General features: G+C 40.1%; 2 protein-coding genes across 3 annotated transcripts in view; both read left to right on the plus strand.

Annotated features, from left to right (window-relative positions):
- The window catches only part of GSPT1 (G1 to S phase transition 1), a 35,739-nt gene extending 30,262 nt beyond the window's left edge, over positions 1-5,477 (plus strand). For both annotated transcript variants that reach the window (XM_016197604.2, XM_016197605.2), the window contains exon 15: positions 824-5,477. In XM_016197604.2, coding sequence (XP_016053090.1) covers positions 824-876 — 53 coding nt within the window. In that variant the 3' untranslated portion in view covers positions 877-5,477. The remainder of the gene's footprint in view (positions 1-823) is intronic.
- A 4,395-nt stretch (positions 5,478-9,872) lies between these two features.
- Positions 9,873-22,841, plus strand: RSL1D1 (ribosomal L1 domain containing 1). Its single transcript, XM_016197603.2, has 9 exons — positions 9,873-10,014; positions 10,645-10,784; positions 12,934-13,072; positions 13,587-13,735; positions 13,825-13,926; positions 15,585-15,678; positions 15,766-15,891; positions 17,766-18,059; positions 20,588-22,841. Exons 1-9 carry the CDS (start codon positions 9,928-9,930, stop codon positions 20,909-20,911), a joined length of 1,455 nt encoding a protein of 484 aa, XP_016053089.1. The 5' UTR covers positions 9,873-9,927; the 3' UTR covers positions 20,912-22,841.
- Positions 22,842-23,788: the final 947 nt, after the last annotated feature.

Consider the following 23,788-nt stretch of genomic DNA (forward strand, 5'->3'; position numbering starts at 1 on the left):
ATTTACAGTTATCTAGTACTCCTACTCCCAGACCTAGGCAATCATCATTTTTTTATATAAATAGAATCATAAAATTTGTGGTCTTTAGTGTCTAGTTTATTCTACTCAGTATGTTTGGGTTTTTTTAAATCCTCCCCTGAGGATATTTTAAATTACTTTTAAAGAGAGGGAGGGGGAGAGAAAGAGAGAGAAACATCAGTGTGAGAGAGAAACATCGATCAGCTGTCTCCCATGTATGCCAGACCAGGGATTGAACCCATAATCTTTTGGTCTACTGGATGACCCTCCAGTTAACTGGGCCACCCGGCAGGGCCACTCAGTATGTTTTTGAGATTCAGCCATGCTATATATCATATATTGTATATAATTCATCCCTTTTTGTTGCCAAATAGTATTCTATCGCACCAATATTCCACATCTTACTTTTCCAAAGAAAGGTTTTTTTGTTGTTTGGTTTTTGTTTTTTTAAATATATCTTTATTAATTTCAGAGAGAGGAAAGGAGAGGGAGAGATAGAAACATCAATGATGAGAGTCATTGATCGGCTGCCTCCAGCACGCCTCCTGCTGGGGATGAGACCACAACCTGGGCATGTGCCCTGACCCGGAATCGAACCCTGATGGCCTGGATCCTAGGTCGACGCTCAAGTGCTGAGCCACGCCCGACTGGGCGAGAGGTTTTTGATATAGGAAATTATGCTTTTGGTGGTAAAGTCAAGTCAGTAATTTACATTATAAAAATATGATTTAAAATAAGCTTTAATACCTTATATGGTTTTGCTGTTAACTACTGAAAACGTTTTTTGTTTCTATTTCATTTTTAGGTAAGACCATTGCAATTGGAAAGGTTCTGAAACTGGTTCCAGAGAAAGACTAAGTGTTTTCTTGATGACCCTGCACAATACTGTGAGGAAAATTGACTGCAAAAGCCTACTTCACACCGCCTTCTCTTATTTTCTGCCCATTGACAAACCTTTCCCCATATTTTGCAAAGACAAAATTCACAGCAAGTGTCCACATTATGTCAGCTTTCTCATATTGAGAGCTCTGCTATGCCACTGTTGAATTTTTCCCAAGATTTTTTTCTTCCCCTCTCAAACTGCTTCCTTGGACAGATTTGGCAATAGCTTTGTAAGTGATGTGGACATAATTGCCTACAATAATGAAAACCTACAGAAATTTTTTAATTTTTCATTTTCCCCTTAGGCATAGTCTTTTTCCCCCCAGGCAGATCATTCTGAGTGTGCGAGTGTGTGTGCACATGTTACAAAGACAACTACCATGTTAATAAAATATTCAATTTGAAACCCTTTTCGGTATTTGAATTGCTTTTGAATAATGTTTTTTATCTGGATATATAACATTGTTGCATTAGCTTTTTAACTTTACCAAGTAATTGAATACATTTTATTACTTGGACTTTTCTAAACTCCCACCCTATCCACTACTTTAAATGAGGCATTTACAAACAATATTCAAGTTTGTATTAAAGGAAATAGTTTGACCCCTTCTTTTTGATGGTAATGCATACAAAATTAAATACCTTTATGTAACTGTGATACTGCTTTATTAGGTCTATCAGTTATTTTCTGCCAATTTATATTTTAACATGATTTCTTAAACACAGAATATTGTTTTAAAGAAAAGCATACTGTAGTCTTCATAAGAAAGCATAAGTGTATCCCTACAGAAAGTTCCATTAACATGTTAAATTAGTGGAATTTACAATAAAGCAAGCATGTTGAGACCTGGCAAAAATGCCTCCTTTAGAATTTTTGAGAGCTGCATACATCTAGTACGAAAATTATCAATTGGAAGTGCCAGATCTACAAATTACTGTTTACTATTTGAATCACTGATTTTAAAGGTTGGGTGTTCCTTGCTGGTTAAAGCTAAATCTCATCCAGCAACTAAATGAATACATACTTAGAAACCATCAGACTATGCACAGATTAAAGTTAACAGTGATAAGTAGAATCAAGCACAGTATAAGTTTTTCTGAACTATTTGAAAATGACTGTTTTCTTAAATATAAAGCGGAAATTTGTTAAACTATGATTTGGATGAACCAGTGTAGCATTGTGGTTTTTAGATTGAATGATGGCTTTCTGCTATAACTCATGACTGAATTTTTAATGAGAATGGAAAGGATAATTTCTCAGTTTATTGGAAGCCCCCCTTGATTTTGAGTGTTGCCATTTATTGAAGACTTGGCCTCTTTTAGATGGTCATTTATCTTTAAATAAGATAATTTGTAATTATTTAATGACATGTCCCTTCCCTGTAATCTTCCTCAGAAAAGCCTAGTCAAACTATTTCCAGTCACAAAACCTGAAAGTTAATTTAACCCTGTTTTCTTAATTATAGAAATCTCATTCATTTCATGAATGGGTTATATCTTATGGACAGAGCAAAGTTATTGTCCTGCAGCTTCTATAACTATACTCATGGCTATTAAATTGCATGAATTTTAATTTTATTATGTCTGCAAATCTCTGGGCTTTTATTTTTCTGTGAAATATGGGAACTTTAATCAGTACATAATAACTTTTTGTACTTCCAAGTTAATAACAAAATACTAGCAATTGCTTGGATTTTAATGAATCTTTAAAAGCTCAAGAGTTGTTGAAATTACTTCCAAAGACAGTTTTCCATTTTTAAATTGAACACATTTTAAAAACCAGATATGCTTGCTATTAAAACATTTACACTTTTAAAATATTATGTGCATGTTGCCAACACTCTTAAGTAAAACATGTCTATCAACTGTGAAGGGCCTACCTCTAAAAAGTAAATGAAATGCAATTATGAAAGAAAAATTTCATGGATTCTTGCACATTTGTGCAAATAATTATTTAACAAAACCTCACTGTTAAGTTAACCAACACCATACACTTTATGGGCTTTGACGGTTTTTGGAGATGTATTCTCACTTAAAGTTGCTGCATATTTTAAATTACAATGGGTAGTTATTTGGATGAGGAAATAAACGTTTGAAGTGAACTGGCTGTGTGTGGACAAGTTGGACCTTTAAAAAGCAATACAGATTCCTATGCTGTCATTTTGTCTTCTGCAAGTGCAAATGTGTTTATATGGTGGACAATGCAAAAATAGAGGATAATTGGCAGCAGATTTAGGATATTACAGACCTAAACATTTCTTTATCTTTAGCATAGGTGTGTTAGGACAACAGTTCTCTTTGCATCTTTTTACATTAATGATGTTGTTTATACAACTTTCATGCTAGATTATTTATAGTTTTTTAAATTAATGAACTGAATTTAAGAGAAGATATCATTGAAATAAATGTCTAAGTAATTGCTATTATAAACCCTTACTTCTTAACTGTGGGGGTGTGTGCGTAGTATCTATTCCTTGCTTTTAATTTGCAAAAGGACTTATCCAGTGAAATCTATGTAAAATTAAGAGTTGAACTGAATATGTACTGCCATGAATTTATGTAACAAATAGTAAAGTTGAATAATTAAGCCCATGTATATTTCTTTGTTTGAACTGAAAGTCTTGAAATATGTGATAACTGAATGTAAAAACTGTAAATTGTAAAAGAGTACAGGTTGTTCACTGTAACGAGGTTATTCATACTTGTCTGCTAGTTAGACTACAAAAACTGCTTTTACAATATGAGATGTACTTTGAGCGTGATGCCATTGAACAGTTACCAGCATCCTCTCAGCTGAAGTGCTGCTGATATTCTGGGTCACAGTTTCAACAAGATGCAGTTTTGTAACCCAAGAGAAAGGTGAACCTATGGTCAAAAACTGCTTCCATGACGAACTTTATGAAAAAATCAGCTAAACTCCCTGGCAGTCTTCAGGAACACTACTTAGGACTAATTACACCGTGATCTTTGATGACTATTCCACATGACAGCACTCTAGCACCTTTCCTCATTGGCATGGACTTTCTCATGGACTGCTGCTTCATGGATGATAGCTTCATTGCTTTGGGTAGGGATTTAAGGTAGTTAAGGGACAAATAAACAGTTTTTATTACAGCTCTTAACATCAGGCACCTTTCAGCCATTAAACCCTTTGTGAAAATTCTGGTTCCAGCACTAGAGCTCTGATTGTAGGTTGATTGTTATATTCAGTGTTGGCCTACCTTATCAGAATAAACTGTGCCATTAATCCTCTCACAGACAAGTAAGGTAGATAGCAATCAATAGGATTTAGGGGACAATTTCCTGTCTCCAAATAATACAGCTTTTATTTCCTCCAGCAAATTTCTCAGTGATTCTAGCAGATGGCATCTAATACATTCTTGATCTTATTTCTTTAGAGATCGTGCCATGGCAGCAACTTGTTAAATAAATGTACTTACATAGCACAACTCAGAAGACTAGATTTAAATTTAGCAGTCGGTTATATTAGATTTCATAGTAAGTGGAATAGGAAGTGTTTTTACTTTCCTGTAGTAGTTCGGTGGATCCCATTTGAACCAATTTACTGCCGGAATTTAGACAGGGTAGGTTTGGTTCAACTTGTAAAGGTTTTGGCTCTAGGATATCCTTGACTTTAAATATCCTAGAATATATTAAGTCTTCCCTTCAATACACTTTCACATACCTCTAATCCTATGCTTCCTTGAAACAGTAATATACTAGCCAAGTTGTTTACTAAGGAATGTTACAACTTTGGCCCTGGAGGTATGGGAATGGAGATTAAAACCTTTATGTTCTCCAACGTAAGGGAAAAGCAGAGGCACCATGTCTGATTAGGCAGAAAATTACACAGGATTTCTTAAGCAACTCTTGGAATGGCAATTGTCTTTTCTGCCTTGTCACACATGCCACTGTGCCATTTAAAATTTAACATGGAAACCTCAGGTTTGTGGGCAGCAAAGGTGAAATGACATTTTGTGCTTCCTGAGGCTCCCCTCTGCCAGGCACATTAGCTTAGTGCTTCAGATGTCAGCCCAAGTCCCTGCTACCTCCTTTCCTGCTGCCCGGGAAGAGTATTTGTGCTGGAGCTGGAGCTCCTGCATTCCTCAGGTGATCATCCACATGAATTAGGTGAAACAGGTCTGAGCTTCGAAGGTCTGCATTTTAAGAACTCACATTGGGCTCTCAGAAATCGACACACCTTATTTAGCTAGTTTCTTCTGTTTGTTCTAAAGGAAATGTGGATCTCTCTCAGGCCAGGATTTAGTGACTAGTTTTCACTAGACAGCAGATTAATACCTAACATTAAAAAAAAAAACACACACACAAGAAACTGATTAGGTTTGCTGGTTTTTTTTTAAACCTAATTCCAAAGCATGGCAGAATGCTCTAGGTAGGAATTATGGGAATCCAAGGTAAAGAAACCTTTTTCTTATGATTTGTAGCTACCTACTGTGCCTGACTTGGTGCCTGTGTGAGGATTAAGCCCTTAGTCTGCTCTTGCAATTACTCAAATGACAAGTTTAAAAATACTTGCTTTTGTATTAACAATAAAAATTGTCATCTACCCTTTTGAAGGATTTGTCTGTTTATAATTACCTGTGTTTTATCATACCATGAGTGTATCTGTCCGTTTTCTGTACAATCCTTTATTTTTGTATCAAGTATTGGAACCACCTACCAGCAGATTTGTTAGATGGACCTAATAAGCTGTCACATAAGGAATTTACAAACATCGTCTGCTTGCATATTGTATGCAAGGCCTTTCTACAGTGCGTTATGATTCTTAACAAAACGGCAACCTGATAGGAAGCTAGAGATGCTTAACAATAAATCAAATAACTAGATCACAGTATGTGGTTTATGTGAACAGAGTTGGGGAAACATCAATAATTCTGCCAGAACTACAAACTTCAATTGTTCAGGATTTTAAATAATGATCAAGAGACCATATAGTACTTGCCTTTATTGTACAAGGGCAAAAAAAATTGATAAACAGGCATTATACATTTCTGTATATACTCATCTTTTATTATGGAGTTAGGATGAGTTCTTAACTTTAGGTGAAAGGAATCACTTCAAAGTTTTGTTAGTCTCTAGTATGGGTGTTTGACATTAAATTAATCTTAGCTTAAAACTTATGAGCAAATTTGTTATGAAAGCAGGGGTTCATATAAAAGTTCTAAATAAATGGACTGACATTTCCCGCACTTTTCCATTAAACGTCCAGGTCTCCAACCCTGTCCATCAAACAGTGTTTGTTGTTGAAACAACCACCTTCTTAAATGTGTTTGGGCATCCAACCATACATAGGCACTGAATTGCGGTAGATAGAAAACTAACAGAATTTAACACTTCTTGGCCCATGGAACCTGTTTCAGAGACAAGTTCTCTGAAAAATAGCATCAATACCTTGGATGCTATAGCTCTGTAGTGAAGAATTCTATACCTCCCAACCTATAATAAATGATGGCCATTAGAAGTGTATACTTATTTTCTTCCCAAGGTTCATAGTACATATTAATTTTTAAAAAGTAATTCATGCCCTGGCCCGTGTGACTCGGTTGGAGCAGCGTCCCGTGCACCGAAGGGTCGTGGGTTCAATTCCCAGTCAGGGCACATTACCCACCCAACTTGTGGGTTCGATCCCAGGTATGGGGTGCACATGGGAGGCAATCGATCGATGTTTTTCCCCCTCACTCTCGAAAATCAATAAAACAACATATCCTCAAGTGAGGATTAAAAAAAAAGTTATTCACATTCTTGGTTCAAGATACTTATACAGGTGTCCCAAAAAAGTGTATACTTACTTTGAATAACTATTAATTCCAATGGGTTAAATCTAAAAAGAAACATAAATTAAGCTATCACCTGTTAAGTGTGGATCCATTTTTTTGGGGACACTCTGTATTTAGTTTTCCTTTAACACTATTAGCTCTATTATAACTACATGTAGTATTCCTTTACAAGCACTGTTTATGACTTTGCACTTTACAAAGATCACTCCAACTGAAAGGCAGAGAATGACCTACAAGATACAAAACCTGGAAGTAGGAAGACAACCCAGGAGGCTGTTAGGGAAAAACATGATGGCCTGCACTACAAGGTAGAAGGGATAAAAAGAATTGGATAAATGTAAGACATGTAAAAGGAATAATCAAGATTTTATTACTGACTATATTTGGGGGATGAGAAGAAAAGATGACTCTCATATTCTGGGCAACTAGGCAGTTTGTGCCAATGACAGACAAAAAACAGGAGGAGCAGGTTTGAGGGAAAGAGAATGTATTCACGGTGGGACATGTTGGTGTGAAGCCCTAATAGGACTTCTACATCAACAGTTGATGGGTTTGAAGATGGGAGGTCTATAAATTTCTATTATCTGTTGATGGATAACAAGTCACCCAAAATTCAATGGCTTAAACATTATCTTGTTACCAAGCAAGGACTCGCTGCCCATTGCATATAGAAGCCAATACTATAACATTGGCTTTTGAGAAAAGAAAAGGTTTTGTTGTGAAGTCAACCAGCAAGGAGACAGAAAACAAGACTCAAATCTGTATTCTGATCCAAGGCCAGTTTTAAGGGGTTAGGGGGAAAAGGCTGGTATATGGAAGTGCTGGGGGGGGCGGGGGGGGGGTTGACTGAAGAGCTCTGGAACTTGGCTATTTATGGTAAGATATGGTAAGGGACTTCAGCACCAGATCCTCCTGGGACAACCAACCCTTTGCTTCTGAAAGGGTTCTGGTGTTCAAGTTCTGGTCATGTCCCAGTCCTTTCGTTCTGGGAGGTGGGAGAAAGGGAGGCTTTGGTTCTGGGTGCAACTGGAAGTTAAAATTATGTCCTCTGAACATGCTTCAGCTGCTTGACTTGTGGTTTTGGTTTGTGTCTCTGAAAAGCAACTCAATATCTTGTTAGAAACAGGATAGAGGCAGTTTGAGCTGAGTCTGCAGTTACAATCACAATTTTTATGTGTCAGGAATTTGGAAGCAGCATAGCTAGATGGTTCTGGCTCAGGGTCTCTCAAGAGTTTGCAGTCATCTCAAGGTTTGACTGGGGGAGGATCCACTTCCAAGCTCACTCAGGTGGTTGCTGGCGGGCTGCCTCTGTAGCCTCAAGACATGGTATCTGACTTCACACAGAGCAAGTAATATGAATGAAGGAAAGAGAGGGGAGGAAGATGGAGGGAAAAGGAACACTGGGGGGGGGAGGGAGGATGGACGGACACGACGGGACTATAATCTTTTTATAACAATCTCAGAAGTGACATCCTATAACTGCTGCTATATTCTATTTGAAAGAAGCAAATCACTAAGTCCAGCCACATTCAGGTGGAGGGGAATGAAGGTCCATCACTTTACCATCAAAGAATTTGTGGGCATATGCCATTTTTTAAACCACCACAATACCACATCCAGGTTATTCACCTTCCTAAAGCATACATAGTTCATCACCACCTCCTCGTCTTCCCTAGCACCTGTTCAAAAACCTTGTATCTGTGATTTCTCCAAAGTATAAACCCTCAACTGGATGAGTAATTAATTCTTTACCCTACCATTCTAGCCTCATCTCCCGTTTCTCCCCTCTGCACATTCCTGATCCAGCCACTTACTACTTCCAAACACCACCGTGCTCTTTCACCTGAATTCATATCATTCCCGTGGCCTGGAAGTCTGGTTCTCAAACTTGAAATGCAGGTGACACATCTGACAGCCCTAATGCTCTTTTCACATACTAGAAAACACATAAGCCTAATGTAACAATTCATAATTTTGTGCTAAAACCAGTTTCACCTTATTACTAGATTCTAGAGTAGACAAGGGAGAGTAGGTACCAAAGATTTAAGAAAATTTCTTCTACATGTTGATCAAAGACAATGTCATTATCAGAGATCAGCTGTAGAACACCCATTCCTCTAGCTTTGGCGGTATGGAAGGAGCTTTTTTTTTTTTTTGAAAACAACAAACATGGAAAGTGTCCTTCTTCCTCAAAAATTTCCACAGCTAGTTCCAAAAAGACTAGATCCATCCTCAAGATCCATCAAAAAGCTCCTAAATAAACTATTGTTTATCTACATGCTGGAAGGTCACTCTCGGAGTTAAAATAGATGAGGCAGAGCATTAAGTGCTGACTTGGCCAAGCTCCAAGATATATTAAGAGGAAAAGTCAACGCACAGAACAATGAGGATACTTGGCTACTATCTGTGTTTAAAAAAAAAGAAAAAAAAAAAGATTAAATTTAAAACCAGCCATAGAGAGAAAAAATTATAACTATCTCCTAAATATGAATAGAATATCCCTGGAAGGTTCCAGGAGAAAGAGTTAACAGGGGTCACTTTGGGGATGTGGGGCGGGAGACTTTCCACCGCATTCCAGCCTGCACGCTTATCTTTATACGCTCTTACCTCCCACCTCTGTGAGACCCGAAGCTCATACTGGCTCTGGCTCCTCGTTCGGGACCCCACACCTCTTAACGACGTGTCTGGTGTTTCCCGTGCCTGATTCCACGGAATTCTCACCAGCGGTGGGGAGGTTCCTGCCACCTTCGCGTTGGAGAAGACTGGCTGGGCGTAAGTGGTTCTTCCAAAGTCACCCGGCAGGTGTGTGGTGGGGCCAGAACTCGCTGCTCTCCTCACGCCCCTTGCGGCCTGCCCAATGGCGGGGTCCACGGAAAGCGGGTGACCCCACTGGCTGCGTGGACAAGCATCTTCTCCCGCCTCCAGGCGCTTGCTTGATGTCTTTTGTGAAAGAGAGAGACCAAAATGTCGCCAGGCTGCTCCCCGAGTCTCACGGAAACGCGGAGCAAAAGGGAAGGAGAGGTGTTACCTCAGAGGAGAGACTCCTACTGCAGGCGGAGCGACATTCAGTTTGCTAGCGCCCGCCAAACCTCTACGGCGCGACGCCCGGAAGTGACGCGAGGACTCGCACCACGCTCCCCAACTTCCGGCTACAGGCCTGGGCTCGCGCGTGCGCACCGGGAGCTAGGTGTGGGGTTCGGCACGCGAGTCTGCACGAGGTGGGAGAGAAATGGAGGGCTCCGCTTCAACCCCACCCGCAACCTCAGCCTCGAATTCAGCGACCCCGGCAGCGCTGGATCAGCTGGATAAAGAGCAGGTGAGAGGCCGCTGGGAAGGGGGGTTCGGAAGCGAGGTGGCCGTGGCCTTGTGATACGCGGAGTGCTGGAAGCGGGCTCCGCTCCTCCTTGGATGCCCCCGGAGCTTTGAGAGGGTCGCTGGTTCGCGGTGCTCTCAGCCTGCTCTTTTTTTTTTATGCGCACGGGTGGGTGCCTCTTACCCCAGCCCTGCGGCCCGGCTCTCTTGAATTGGAATGCAGGTATAGCTTGGGCTTCTTGGGTGAGGTGTGCCTGCCTCTGCTTCCCTACCGTTTGACTGGGGCCAAGTCGCTTAATTTTGCAGGCCTCGGTTACCTCGTGTTTCAAATGGGCTCTGTCGCCCTCCGCTCTCCAGGACCAGAGAACGTAATGCTCATAAAGCGCTGTAGCCAGAGGCCTGGCATATAGTAAGCGCTCAGTAAATGGCGATTGCAGTGGGTGTCGCGCGTTTACTGGGATTACTGCCTTCACCTTCGCGGACAGGGGCGTGTTCGTAAAGACGAGTGCTTAGGTGGCTTCTGAGGTTGCCCATTAAAATAGAATTAGATCGGAAAGAAGGGGAAGGGTGTGGGGAGAGGGCAGATGCTAAATTAGATTGAGATTTCACTTACTCGTGTATCTTCACTTTGCAGACCAGAAAGGCAGTGGACACTCTGTTGGCACATTCCAAGTCCAGGAAGAACTCGAGTGGATTGCTTCTGAATGAGAATGAAAATTTGTTTTTAATGGTGGTATTATGGAAAATTCCAAGTAAAGAACTGAGGGTCAGATTGTAAGTTTTGGTTTTCTGCCTTTGCCGTTTTTTATCTAATTTGTTGATTCTGTGTAGCTTTAACAGTCGCCTCTTAGTTTCTAATGGGAACTTTGCAAACTCAAAATAAAAATCTGAGTTGATATAAATAATTGTTCGTTAAAAAATATAGTTATTCAGATGAGCTTACGTTTTCTAGAAATTTCACCAGTTTTCTGGGGGCTTGATGGACAATTAACCTAAGCAGTGCTATTGAATCGGAAACCCATTTTTTGAGAGAACAAAAGTTAGAGTAAATTAAACAGCTTTTGTACTTTCATAGAATCTTTTATCTTTCCATGTCAAGCTAGTTCCAAGCTAAAACCCTTGAGGTCCCAGACTTGCTTCTTTATACAGAGACTGTTAAAAACTTGGCAGTGATCTCCTTATGGAAAAGAAACCAATGGCAATTACACATTCTTATTGCTAGGACTTTTAGGTCAGGGATGCCCCCTCTGCAGTTGCTAGACTTAACAAATGAAAACACAAGTAATTTTTTATTTTTAAATGTTTTTATTGATTTTACAGAGAAAGGAAGAGAGAGAGAAAAACACCAATTGGTTGCCTCCCCCATGCACCCCCATCCAGGGATCAAACCTGAACCCTGGTATGTGCCCTGAGCAGGAATTGAACCAGCGGCTGAGTCACACTGTCCAGGGTGCAAGTAATTTTTAGTATAAATAGGTCCCATGTAATATTTAGGATCTACTTTTACTTAAAAAGTAATTAAAATTTAACTGGGTGTCCTGTCTTCTATCTGGCAACACTGCCTCTGTGTGGAGTCCCTCATTTCCTGAGTAACAAAAAGCCAGCTCTGCTAAAGAAAGCAGTATATATGGTAGTTGGTTTCTTTTCTTGGGGGCAGGGATGATTACAAATTGGAAAGACCCTTTTGATCCTCAGACCCTTTATTAAGTAATGTTTACAAACCTGCCTTAGCCAGATTGCCTTAGTTATATGTCATGCTACTGTGTAGTACTACCTCTTCTTAGACTAAGGAAATGTTTTCTTAGAACATCTAGGCCTAGGAAGTATGTTAAACTTTTTTCTTTTTAAGACTCAACATAATCATGGCATGTTTGCTGATCCCTCTTGGTTTGCTCTGTATTTTCTTTTTTTTAATCCTCACCCGAGGATATTTTTTCTATTGCTTTTCAGAGAGAGTGGAAGGGAGAGAGAGAGAGAAACATTGATGTGAGAGAGACACATGGATTGGATGCCCCCGGCACACACGCTAGAGAGAGCCTACAACTGAGGTACTCGCCCTTGGCTGGAATAAAACCTGGGACCCTTCAGTCCACAGGCCGACGCTCTAACCACTGAGCCAAACTGGCTAGAGCTGCTCCATATTTTTTGTTTTAGGTCTTAAGAGCTCTGTTGTTTATGGAGCCCAGAGGTTTCTGCAAGGTACAATTCTGAACCAGAACTGTTGTGCTGCAAATCAATTCTAGCACATTATAGGACGTGTACATATATAGTAATATATAAAATAATAGTTACATATGCACTATTTTGGGTGCCTGCATTTGAACTCTTGTATCTCAAATATCAGTTGATATTTTGGCGAATGGGTATTTGTGGTGACTTACTTCCATCTTAAATCTCTTCAGTATCATTGAAAGTCAGACATTTAAAAAAAAAGTTTTTATTGATTTTTAGAGAGAGAGGAAGGGAGAGAGATAGAAATATTGATTCAAGAAAAACGTCAACTGGCTGCCTCCTGCACACCCCCTACTAGGGATCAAGCCTGCAACCTGGGCATATTCCCTGACTGGGAATCAATCCAGTGACCTCTTGATGCATAGGTCGATGCTCAACCACTGAGCCACACAGGCTGGGCAAAAGTCAGACGTATTTTTAAAATGTTCTCAATCTACAGAGTGTAAAAAAATGTATACACACTTTAACAGCCAATTGTTTAATTTTGAAAATGAAATGTATTTTAATAAACACTGTCTTTAAAATTATTCAAAGCGTGTGTGCATTTTGGGGGGACACCCTATAGTATTAGCTTAAATAGCATGCATGAAGTTTATTGAAATGACAGTAAACTTATTGTATATTCTGTGGCGTATAAATAGACACTGTGTATAATAATGCTTTATTCCTTGGTTTCTCATGTATTTTGCAGGTCCTTGCCTCACGGTATTCGGTCAGATTTAGCAGATATCTGTTTATTTACTAAGGATGAACCCAATGTAACTCCTGAAAAGACAGAAAATTTTTATAAGAAGCTTCTAAACAAGCATGGAATTAAAACCATTTCTCAGGTAGGGAGCAGGTTAATATTTTCAAAACAAAAGATTTAATTCACTTGAAGTGATAAGTAACACATTGCTTCATTACCTAGTATTTCTCTCCTAGGAATTTAATTCTCCTTGGCTTCAGGTAGGGCATATCCCATCTTTCCTCTGATGGCTCAGCTGTCAAGGTTTGTTGACCCAAGAGCTCACTTTATACAAAAGTAACTTTCTTGAAGATTTTACAAGTAGTTGCTCCATTTGCTCCATTAGGTCATTTCCTCTGTACTTCTGGAGCATCCTGTGTTTGTGCTGACTTGGCACTTCTCACCCTGTTTTATGGTTGTTGGTGTCATTTCTTTAGCTGAGGTCCCATCTCATTTGTCTCCATGTTCGTGGCATTTAGCATAGTGCCTGGCACATTTTAGGCACTCACGTGTCCACTAAACTGGCTCCAGAACATTTTAAAATCTGAATACAAAATTTCCCCCATGTATTTCTTGTTGTTGTCCATGTTCTTAACTTTTTGTGTTCTGTTTTCTAGATTATCCCCCTCCGAACTTTAAAAAAGGAGTATAAAGCCTATGAGGCCAAGCTCCGCCTCCTTAGTAGTTTTGACTTGTTCCTTGCTGATGCAAGAATCAGGCGGCTCTTACCCTCACACCTCGGGAAACATTTCTATAAGAGAAAGAAGTAAGTGTCTGAGCAATGACTCTACTTGAGCAGCACAAAATTTATAGGTGTATATGCATTGTGCTCTAAATATCTGTGTGTCGTTACAGAGTTCCAGTACCTGTAAACCTTAAAGCCAAGAATCTTTCCAAAGAGATCAACTCATCGATAGGTGGGACTACCTTAAACATCTCTAAAAGTGGTTCTTGCAGGTAGGTTAAAGGCATAAATATATACCTGTGTAATAGGCCTGTGTAGCTAGTGGCCCATGCTTACTGTATTGGATAGGGCACCTCTAGATTAAGGGTAGCAAGGAGAATGAGATGAATGCTTAGAGAACATCAGTGGTTCTGGGCTTTCATGTTGACCAGCAGCATATCACCCTTTAATATGGAGATCCACCTCAGTCTTGGTTTAAACATACTGAAGATCATTTCATAAAATACCTAATTTGCTGGTTTGGGCACCTGTGGTGTGGGGACGGGGAGCTGCCAGTAGGGCAGGGCTGTAGAGTATGATCCTTCCAAAGATACCCAGGAGCCCATGTGTACCCAGTGGTCGCACATGCCATAAAATAGGACCACCAGGGTTTATTGACTCTACACACCAGGGAGGCCAGCCCTGGGCAGAGTGTTTCCAGATAGGGCAAAACGGAATCTGACTGGCAAGACAAGTGGGTTCTGATGTTGCCTTCTGCCTTTAGGCGGGAAGTCCCTTAATTGGGTATCATTAGGTAACTGAGAAGAGTTGTTCATCAGACCTGGACCCCTACTCTTTAGTTATAGGCTGACATCAAAGTAGTGGCTCATGGGAAGCAGTTAACAAGGTCAGAGGCCTGGTTCATGGGATTGGTAAATAATTGGGAGAAGGGGTCAGCACCATGCAGCCAGGTAAAGGAGTAGCAATCACCTGCCCCTGAGGCTTTTCAAGCCAAACCCACAGCTTAAGAAACATTGTGGACAACTAATAAGAACAATACAAAAACCTAAACCATTCTTTTACCTCCTTTCTCACCTTGCCCTAACAAAGTAGTTTTCTATCTTCCTTCTCCCTTCCCCACCTTCCCCTTACTTATGTTCACCCCCTTTCCTCTTTCCCCTCTCCTCCTCCTTTCTTCCTATTTTTCCACTTGCGAAGCCAAGGGTATGCTTGTAGGTAGGTGGCAGTGGGCACACAGGGTGGTCAGACCACCTTCTTCAGCTGGAGGGAAGTGGGAGCAACCAGCCCCTGTCTCTCACCCTGCTTCTGAGACATCTGCCTTTTGGCTCCATGGTGGGAGAATGGAGACTGGCAGGGAAATGTGGACTCAGTGGCTGAGCACTCGGTGCTTCTGGGCTTCCCATTTGGCTTAAGTATGCGCTGTGCTCTTGGCCAGAAGACCAATACTGTAGGAGGGAAGAGAGCTCTTTGTTCAGAAGTGGCAGCTGGCCGGGTCAGTGTAACTCTAAAGAAAGCAAAGCTCCCGGCTGGGCGTGGCTCAGCTGTTGAGCATCGACCTAGGACCCAGGAGATCGGGGTTCGATTCCCGGTCAGGGCACATGCCTGGGTTGCAGGCTAGGCAGCCGATCAATGACTCTCTCATCATTGATGTTTCTATCTCTCTCCCCCTCCTTTCCTCTTTCTGAAATCAATAAAGATATGTTTAAGGAAAAAAAAAAAGAAAAGAAAGCAAAGCAAGCAACCCTCCTGGGAGTCTTTCCTTTCAGAACAGTCACTGCTGGAGGTAATTGTCCTCAGAAAAGCTGTGGGCTGATCCCTCTGTTTTCTTTCTTAGGACTGTGTATTTGTATTTCTCACGTACCTGCCTATGCCTTATTTTGAAGAAGTGTTTTTAAAAATCTTTTTTGTCTGAAACTTTATTAAATTTCAGCACTATTCGCATCGGTCACACTGGAATGCAGGTTCAGCACATCACCGAAAACATTGTTGCTGTCACGGAAAAGCTTTCACAGAAATTGCCAGAGGTATAGTCTTGCAGATGCATCAATTGATCACTCATTTAAAAGACACAAAGCATGTGCAGATTATATTACTTTTTTTGTTTGTTTCAGAAGTGGGAGAGTGTGAAACTCTTGTATGTCAAAACTGAGAGATCAGTTGCCCTTCCCATCTTTTCTTCATTTGTCAGCTATCAGGATGAAGCCAAAGGAGTACGCACTCCTGGTCAGAAGAAAAAAGTAAGTAGAATTTTAAATGCTGGGTAGACTTAATCAAGGTTGTAAATGATGCCCAGAAGAGAGAACTAAGTTGTCATTCCTGCCTGACTTGTCTTTCCATGATTTTCCCGTGGTTGTGCTTTGGTGTTCATTGCTCCCTCTTTACCTGAGATTAGTTAATATTGGTATGAATCAAGTCCAGTGGGACATAAATGTCTAACATCTATGATAAGTCAGGTGTTTTAATTTCTCTTAAAACGTCTAATTAGGCTTAAAAGGGCCTGTTCATTGCCAAGAGGAGTTAAAAGAAAGAGGAAAACCAAAGTCTATTTTAAATTCTTTGGTATTTATGGGCAAAATTTAAGATTTTATTAGGCTAACAAGTATCTCTTGTTTTTGGTTTGTAGGTTTTTGGTGCTAACAGGTATTATTGCAAAAGAAGCCAGAATGAGAGAAAATTTAATTTTTTGTTTTTTGTTGGACCAACCTCCTAGTTTATTTTTATTATTTCTTCAACCATGTTAATCGTGTCCAAAGAATTTTTAACCTTGGTCTTTTTATTTTTTTACTTCTAGAAGTTCCATGTTTTGTTCTTTTTCAAATTGGTTTCCAATTCATCCTAATTCTTGGAACATGTTAAGCATAATTACTTATTTAGTTATCTGCTAATTCAAATAGTGGAAGTCTTGCTGTTGCAGGTTGTTGTCTCTGCCTGCTGGTTCCTTGTGTATTTGGTTATCTCTGACTGTGACGGTCTTGGCAGTTGGAAAATTATTTGTAGAAATTAGAAATGATTTGAGGTGTAGAAAGAAGATCCTTTCTCTGGAGGGTTGACATTTACATCTCCCAGGCACCTTGGGGCACTCTCAGTTTGGACCACCTGAAAGCCTCGGATGTGTTTTCAGGTGGTCCAAAACAAACCATGGTGCTAAAATTGCAGGACTCTCTGTTTCCTGCTCATCTTTGCTCTGAGGGTGGACTCATGGGGGTCCCAGCTTATCGCAAGGGGGGTTTCCTTTCAAAATCCCTTCCCAGTGTGGATGCTGGAGTTTGCTTTCCCTTTACACACCACCCCCACATAGTTCCCACATGGCTGTTAAAAGTTAGTGATCAGGAGATACACTTCAGGCAAAAATGGATTCTGGGCTCACTTACTCTGGGTCCTCATTTTTAATTTCTCACAGCATAATCACTTGCTCGGTGCTTTTATGAAAAAAGAAAAAAATTTTAAATATTTTACCTTGCCATTTTACTGTTTTTATTGGGAGAATAATCCAAAATAATATAGACTACTATTATAGGAAGCAGGAGGTCTGGATTTTTTGTCATTTGTCAGCAAATGCAGTTGGGGGCTTTGTGAAGATGTTGGAATTGCTGGTTAAAATGGAATTTGGACGATATCTTAGATGCTATTTAACAGTACTCTGTGGTAAGGATTATGGACCTTTAGCTATGTAAATTTTTTACTGTTTCAACTTTCAACCACACTTGAAGTAGGAGAAGAATGGTCAGGGTTTTTTGTTTTTGTTTTTTGCTGTTTTTTGGTAACAACTTTATTAAGATGTAATTCATGTCACATACTATGAAATCTAGATAATTCTTAACTCACTTATAAATGAGATTGACTTTGACAAAACCTGTGACTGCATACCTCAAATACCCGGATTTCAAGTATCGATATATAATTTACCACATAAAATGCATTTGCAGCCATGACTGAGAAACAAAGTGGAGGCAGGGTTCAAGTGCTGGTGATGCGGTTTGGTTGCTAGAGCTTGTACAGGTCAGGGCCCTTTCAGGGAGCTTATGCGTAATCCGAACTGCAAGTGCCAAGTTTGCCATCTATTTTCCAACTAAAGTATCCCCTACTAAAATTTTGTTTGGTTTTTCGGTAGGGAGCAAAGAAAATACAAAACCAAAAAGGACCTACTGAAAAACAAAAGAAGAAAAGAAACAGAAGGCTCACGAAAAAGGCTAAAAAGGCTACTTCAGCCCTAACTACAAAGGAGGTGGCCCCTAAAACTAGTCCTCCAGTGAAGGACCCTGGACCCCAGAAGAAAGAGACCCCCAAGCCTAAGAAGAAAGAGACCCTCAGAGTAAAAACCCAAACTAAAGTGCAAGATGAATCCGAAGAAGAAATTCCTTTACTGGTCCCAATAAGAGAAACTTCTGCCAAAGAAAACATAGAGGTATGTTTGCTAATGTTTAAGATTCACAGCGGATTGATTCAGTGGCCTCTGTGCGTCAGGCAGGCACTCCTGAGTGGTGAATGTAAGAAGTGTAGCTCAGATGGGGGAGGCGCTGTTTGCAGGATTCTATTTCAAGGGAAACCTGTTCTACCAAAGATTTTGAAGTGATAGCGAAAAGTACTGGGGTAGACCCTAAGAACCCAGGAGATAGTTACCATGAATTACCTGATCTTTTGTTTAAATATTGGAGCCCCATATAGTAAACACTGTCCTTTGTGTTCCTTGGAATCAAGGGAGACTTGACCATATTAATAATCCTAAGGAACTTTGCCTGTGGTTTTTAAAAGCAGGCCAGGGTGGACATTTGGGCAGTGGTTCAATGTTTGAAGGTGGGTCCTGGATCCTTCCTCTAAAGTCTTCCAAACACCCCATCTCCAGTGGTTCTTAACAGAATCTGACTTCATGCATTTCAGGGGAGGTGATTTAAAGGAACTAAGTTTCTTATTTTTGGTCCTTTGATAATGAGTTTACTTGTACTAAGTATCCATCCAACCATTGCAGGAAAACCTTGAAAACAAGCCTGCACTGGGGTGTATCCTGGGTCTATTATAGCACATTACTTATTTTGTATTTCGTCCTAAGAGTGACGTTTAAACTCCTCAGTGGTATTATAATTTACACCTCTTTTTTTAAAAAACAATTCTTTTAAAGTGCCCTCAAAGCACTACTGAATTTTTAAAATACCCTTGAAGTTAACATAAATGGTCATGATATTAGTTATGCAGTATAATTGTTTTTAGAAAAAGTAAACTGTTTGCTTATAATGGGGCTCGCAGGTAATATGTTAGAATTAAAGAGTGGAAAGCATAGCTGATAGGGTGTTGACTGTCAAGAGCTGTAGAAGTGTTTATGCCCTTTGAATCCATCTAGGAAATATGATCAAGGTAATAATATATGGAAGTTTCATCATTGCTCACTGTAGAAGCAAAAAATGTAAAAAGGCTATGTATCCTTGCAGCAGTTTTTGTAAAGTTATTTGAAATAATTTTTAGTAAGAGTTTATAGTACTTAGGAAATACTAATGAAATAATTGGAAAGGGGGCATAATACATAGAACTTTCATTTTTATTATTATTACTATTTTCCACAAAAGAGGATTGTTTATTAAAGGGGAAGTTGAGGGGTTTGGGACATAGAGTAGACACCCAACCTAAACTAGTGGAAGAGAAGGGTCAGAGGTTTTTCCAGAAGTGAATGAGGGCATCAGGTCCTTTAAAAGGATGAAAAAGAAAGGATTTAGAGAGTGTTGAGTGAAGGCCTTGGGAGAGAGCAAGAGCAGGGCTTATTCTAGGAACTGCAGCGTCAGTGGTGGAGAGCCCAGAAGGACAAGGGGGGAAAGCGAGAGGAGAGATGGCATTAAGAACAAGCTGGAAATGCCAACGAGCTGGTTGGGGAAATAAGGGTAGGCCAGATCTATCAGCTAAATTTATTATCAGCATTGTTCCAGGAATTTTTCCCTCCTGGGGAGGGAAAAAAACGCCACTTAAAGACTTAAAGCATGTGGAGCTGCTACAAAGAGAAAGAATTGTATCTCAGAAATATCACTCCAGCTGCACTGGAGACTATGAATTAATCCAAGAGAAAAGTGGTAGTGGAGAGTCAGGCTAGGTAAGTGGTAATATCAGACCCGGGAGTGGAGACAAGGAAATGGATGAAATTGTGATGCATTTAAGAAGCAGATTCAGCAAAACATGGCGAAGACTGGGTTGTGATATTGAGAAGAGGGAGTGAGGCAGGGGAGAAAATGGAGATATAGGAAAAAACTGGTCAAGAGGGAGGTTAATGGTCAGAGGAGGAAGCCAGGTACAGAGAGAGAAAGAGGGATGTTGACAAAGACCAAGTATCCTCTGAAATGTTGCTTTTAGGGGCCCAGACAAGATATCCAGGGATGGACTTAGAAAGATAAGAGCGGAGAGTTATGCATGGATTAGATTTGATTGTTTAGCTGAAAGAGCTCTTAAAAGAATCAACCCTGGAATTTAATCAAAATTAAGCCCTTCCCGGTCATCTTTTTCTCTGCCCCCCCTCAAAATCACCATTTATCTCCTTTCTGCACTCTTTCACCCCCAACTTGAGTCTTTTAAACACATATATATTCATGGGGGAAGGGTAAGTAGTTTATGCTGTGTGGTAGTTATTAGCGAGTTTTGTTTTTTGTACTTTCGATGTTTTTCAGATTTTCTATAATCTATCGGAAAGTTGGTTTGTTGGTGGTTGGGTTTTTGGGTTTACGTAATCTACTATATTGGACAGAAGGCCCTACACGCGGCCACTGGGAAAGATGGTCCTTGATTGGACCAGGATCCTCTCTATACTCGTGAAGAATGGAATGCAGCTGCCTTTCATCATCCCATCACGCTGAGGTGTACCTTTTGTGGTTACCTAAATAGTCAGAACAGTAACTCTTGGAGTTACACTGTCAGTTGGTTTTCCTTTTTCCCCAGACTTAACTTTCTTCTTTTCCTTAGATACAAAAACATACCACAGGAAAGAAGTCTCCAGTAAAGAGTCCGGGTCCCAACACACCCCGTGGGAAGAAGAGAAAGGCCTTTTCAGCTTTGGAGACCCCAAAAGCAGCAGAGCCGAAGACCCCAGGTAAAGGCCCAGGGAAGAAGCAAAGAGTCAAAGAAGAGGTGAAGCAAAGAAACTCTCCACTGGGGAAAAAAGACCCAAAACAGACACCCAAAAAGCCGGAGGCCAAGTTCTTCACTACAGCTAATAAATCTGCAAGAAAAGCTCCCCACACCCCCAAACAATGGCCCAAAAATCCCAAAGTGCCCCAGTCGACCTAAAATCAGTGACTCGACCAGAAGGAAACATCAGAGCTGCCTGGAAAGCTTTTGAAAAATACCCAGGTCCTGTCCCCTGTTGCAGCCTTCTCCAAGAGTGGGGCCTGGACTTAAATATGTTTCAAACCTCCACAAATGATTCTGATAGATGCTTATGGGTGTAAGAACCAGTAGTTTGAATCTATTTTTAAAGTTGTTCTTCCGTGTATTAGCTAATGTGATAGAAATTACAGTGCTTTTTATTAAAGTGTAACATTTGCTTCTGAGTAAACTATTCCATATCTTGTTAGTTTTCCTTGAATGCCTATGATGTGACCTTCTCCTTATCTGCCTCCAGAACAGCAGTTTGTGCAAACATTTCCAAAGCTTTCCTTCAAATCAGTGATGGGCTCACTGCATGCAGATCAGCTGTGGAATTTATGGAAAATCTCAGGTTTCTTGGGCCATCGTGCTGAGCTGGTCTGTCTTGGGGCTTAGAAAGGTGGTGGTTGGCCAAGGTTATAAACCACTGAGGTTAGCATATGTTTGGTGAGAAACATGAACATGGCATCCTTTATAGAGGCACCAGATTAAATCCTGCCCGCTGGAGGCAAGAAAATACTTCCATCAGCCTTCCAATCTTCCTCCAGATTACTCCTTACCCTACATAGACTTAGATTTGGCACCTGGACAGGAAACCTGGAAGCGTAAACTGTGAAGTTTGGGTGATTGTTAAATAGATGCTAAGGCAGTAAATGACTTCTCAGGTGCATGGCCTTCCAGGGGATTTGAGTAGGGATTCGCCTCTAGTGGGAAGTGATGGGTTCTGTGTAGTACGACAAGACCAGCGAGACGTGCTTCCAAAGATCACGTGGTGCAGAAACAGTGATGGAATAAAGCTTTGGATGGTTCTCGGCAAGTCGAGTCCAGACAGCTATTGCTTTTCAGCGTTATAAACTAAACTGTAATGTTAACTTTTTAAATCATAAACGCCTCTAATAATACAAAACGATTTGTAATTCCACTGTCCTTACAGGCTTTTAAAAATGAATATAAATGTGTTGTAGGGGTTTAGCTTAATTGCAACGTTTTCCATGGAGACTAGGTTCTAGGGAAGGAGTTCAGATAGAGTTGCTTCACTTATTTAAAGGTGAAGATTTCAGTGCTGTTTTCATAAGGCAAACAAACATAATCAGATAATCTGTTCTCTATGTCACAGTTTTCTAGGTTTTATGGTTTTCTAATTCCATCCTCTAGTCAAATAAAAGATTTTGCAGCACAACATGATTCTTACATATAAGCAATTCTTAAATGTAGGTGTTCTGTTTTGTTTTTGAGAAATTTTGTGAGTTTATTTGAGCCAAACTGATGACATGCTGGGAAGAAAGAAAGATCTCAAATGCTCTCTTTTATTTTGTTTTTTATTTTTAAGACTTAAAATTTTTAGAGCAGTTTTAGGTTCATAGCAAAATTAAGTTGTAGAAATTTCCCATATCCCCCTGCGTGCACACATGCCCACCTTCCCCCATAGCAACATCCCCCACCAGAGTGGTACATATCTTAAAATTGATGAGCCTACCTTGACATCACTATTACCCAAAGTCCATAGTTGACATTAGGGTTCATGCTTAGTGTTATACATTCTATGGGCATGGACAAAGTATAGTAGTAACAGGTACCCACCATTATAATATACAGAGTAGTTTCATTGCCCTAGAAATCACCTGTGCTGCACCTATTCATCCCTCTCACCCCCTCCCGAGAGCCCCTGGCAACCACTGATAGTTTTATGTAGCCTTTTCAGACAGGTTTCTCTCAGTCATATGCATTTAAGATTCCTCCATGTCTTCTCATGGCTTGATAGCACATTTCTTTTTTGTGCTGTAAATATTTCATTGTCTGGAATATTATTGTCTGCCATTTTGGGCAATTATTAATAAAGCTGCTATAAATATCTGTGTGCAGGTTTATGTGTGGACGTAAGTTTTCAACCAGGGAGTGTGATTGCTGGATCATGTAAGAGTATATTTGGTTTTGTAAGAAATGGCCAAACTGTCTTCCAACGTGGCCTTACCCTTCATTCTGCATTCCCACCAGCAGTGGAGAGTTTTTGTTCCACATCATCAGCATTTGGTGGTGGCCATTCACATAGGTGTGTAGAGGCATCTCGTTTTAGTTTGCATTTCCCTGATGATATTGATACGAAATATGCTTATTTGCCATCTGTATATCTTCTATGCCTACGTATTCCTTTTTTCTTCTAGTCTCTATTTTCCAAGGTTTCTTTAATGAAATTATTTTGTAATGGACAAATGCCAACCCTCCTTCACTTTACTCCTTTAAATGTATGATTAAGAACACAGAGAAAATGTTAAGAAATCCTTGGGGGGGGGGGGGCATTTTTGAAAAATGCATAGTCCTGGTCCCACTGCAGACCTACTTAATTGGTGGGACCAGAAGTCTGTTTTTAAGAAGCAGCCAGTGATTCCTATGCTTATGGATGTTTGGGAAACACTGGTATAAAGGGTGTGGTACCTAAAAGTTGCCTCCAGTTAGTAACATCTTTACTAAATCATCCATAGGTGAAAACAAATGAAACAGCCAACTAAAGGACAAATAGGTAAACCAGATCTTTTATTTTCTCTTTTTTTTATTAAATTTTTTATAGGGCATCCAAGTGAACTATATGCCCCAGTCTTTCCATGTTAAGAATTTCTTCCAAATCTGTAGAATCAAGGCATTTGTATTATTGGATTAATTCTATTTAAACTAATCTGGTGTGTGAAAACTGCTACCAATGAGAATTCATGTTATTTCAATCGTTCAATCAAGATCCTATCTTCTATAAAAGAAATGCAAAGAGGTAAGCTTTGTTTGACGTTTCATCCTGAAGGGTATTTG

Source organism: Miniopterus natalensis, chromosome 3 (assembly GCF_054644295.1).
Source record: "Miniopterus natalensis isolate mMinNat1 chromosome 3, mMinNat1.hap1, whole genome shotgun sequence".
Classification (NCBI taxonomy): Eukaryota; Metazoa; Chordata; class Mammalia; order Chiroptera; family Miniopteridae; genus Miniopterus; species Miniopterus natalensis.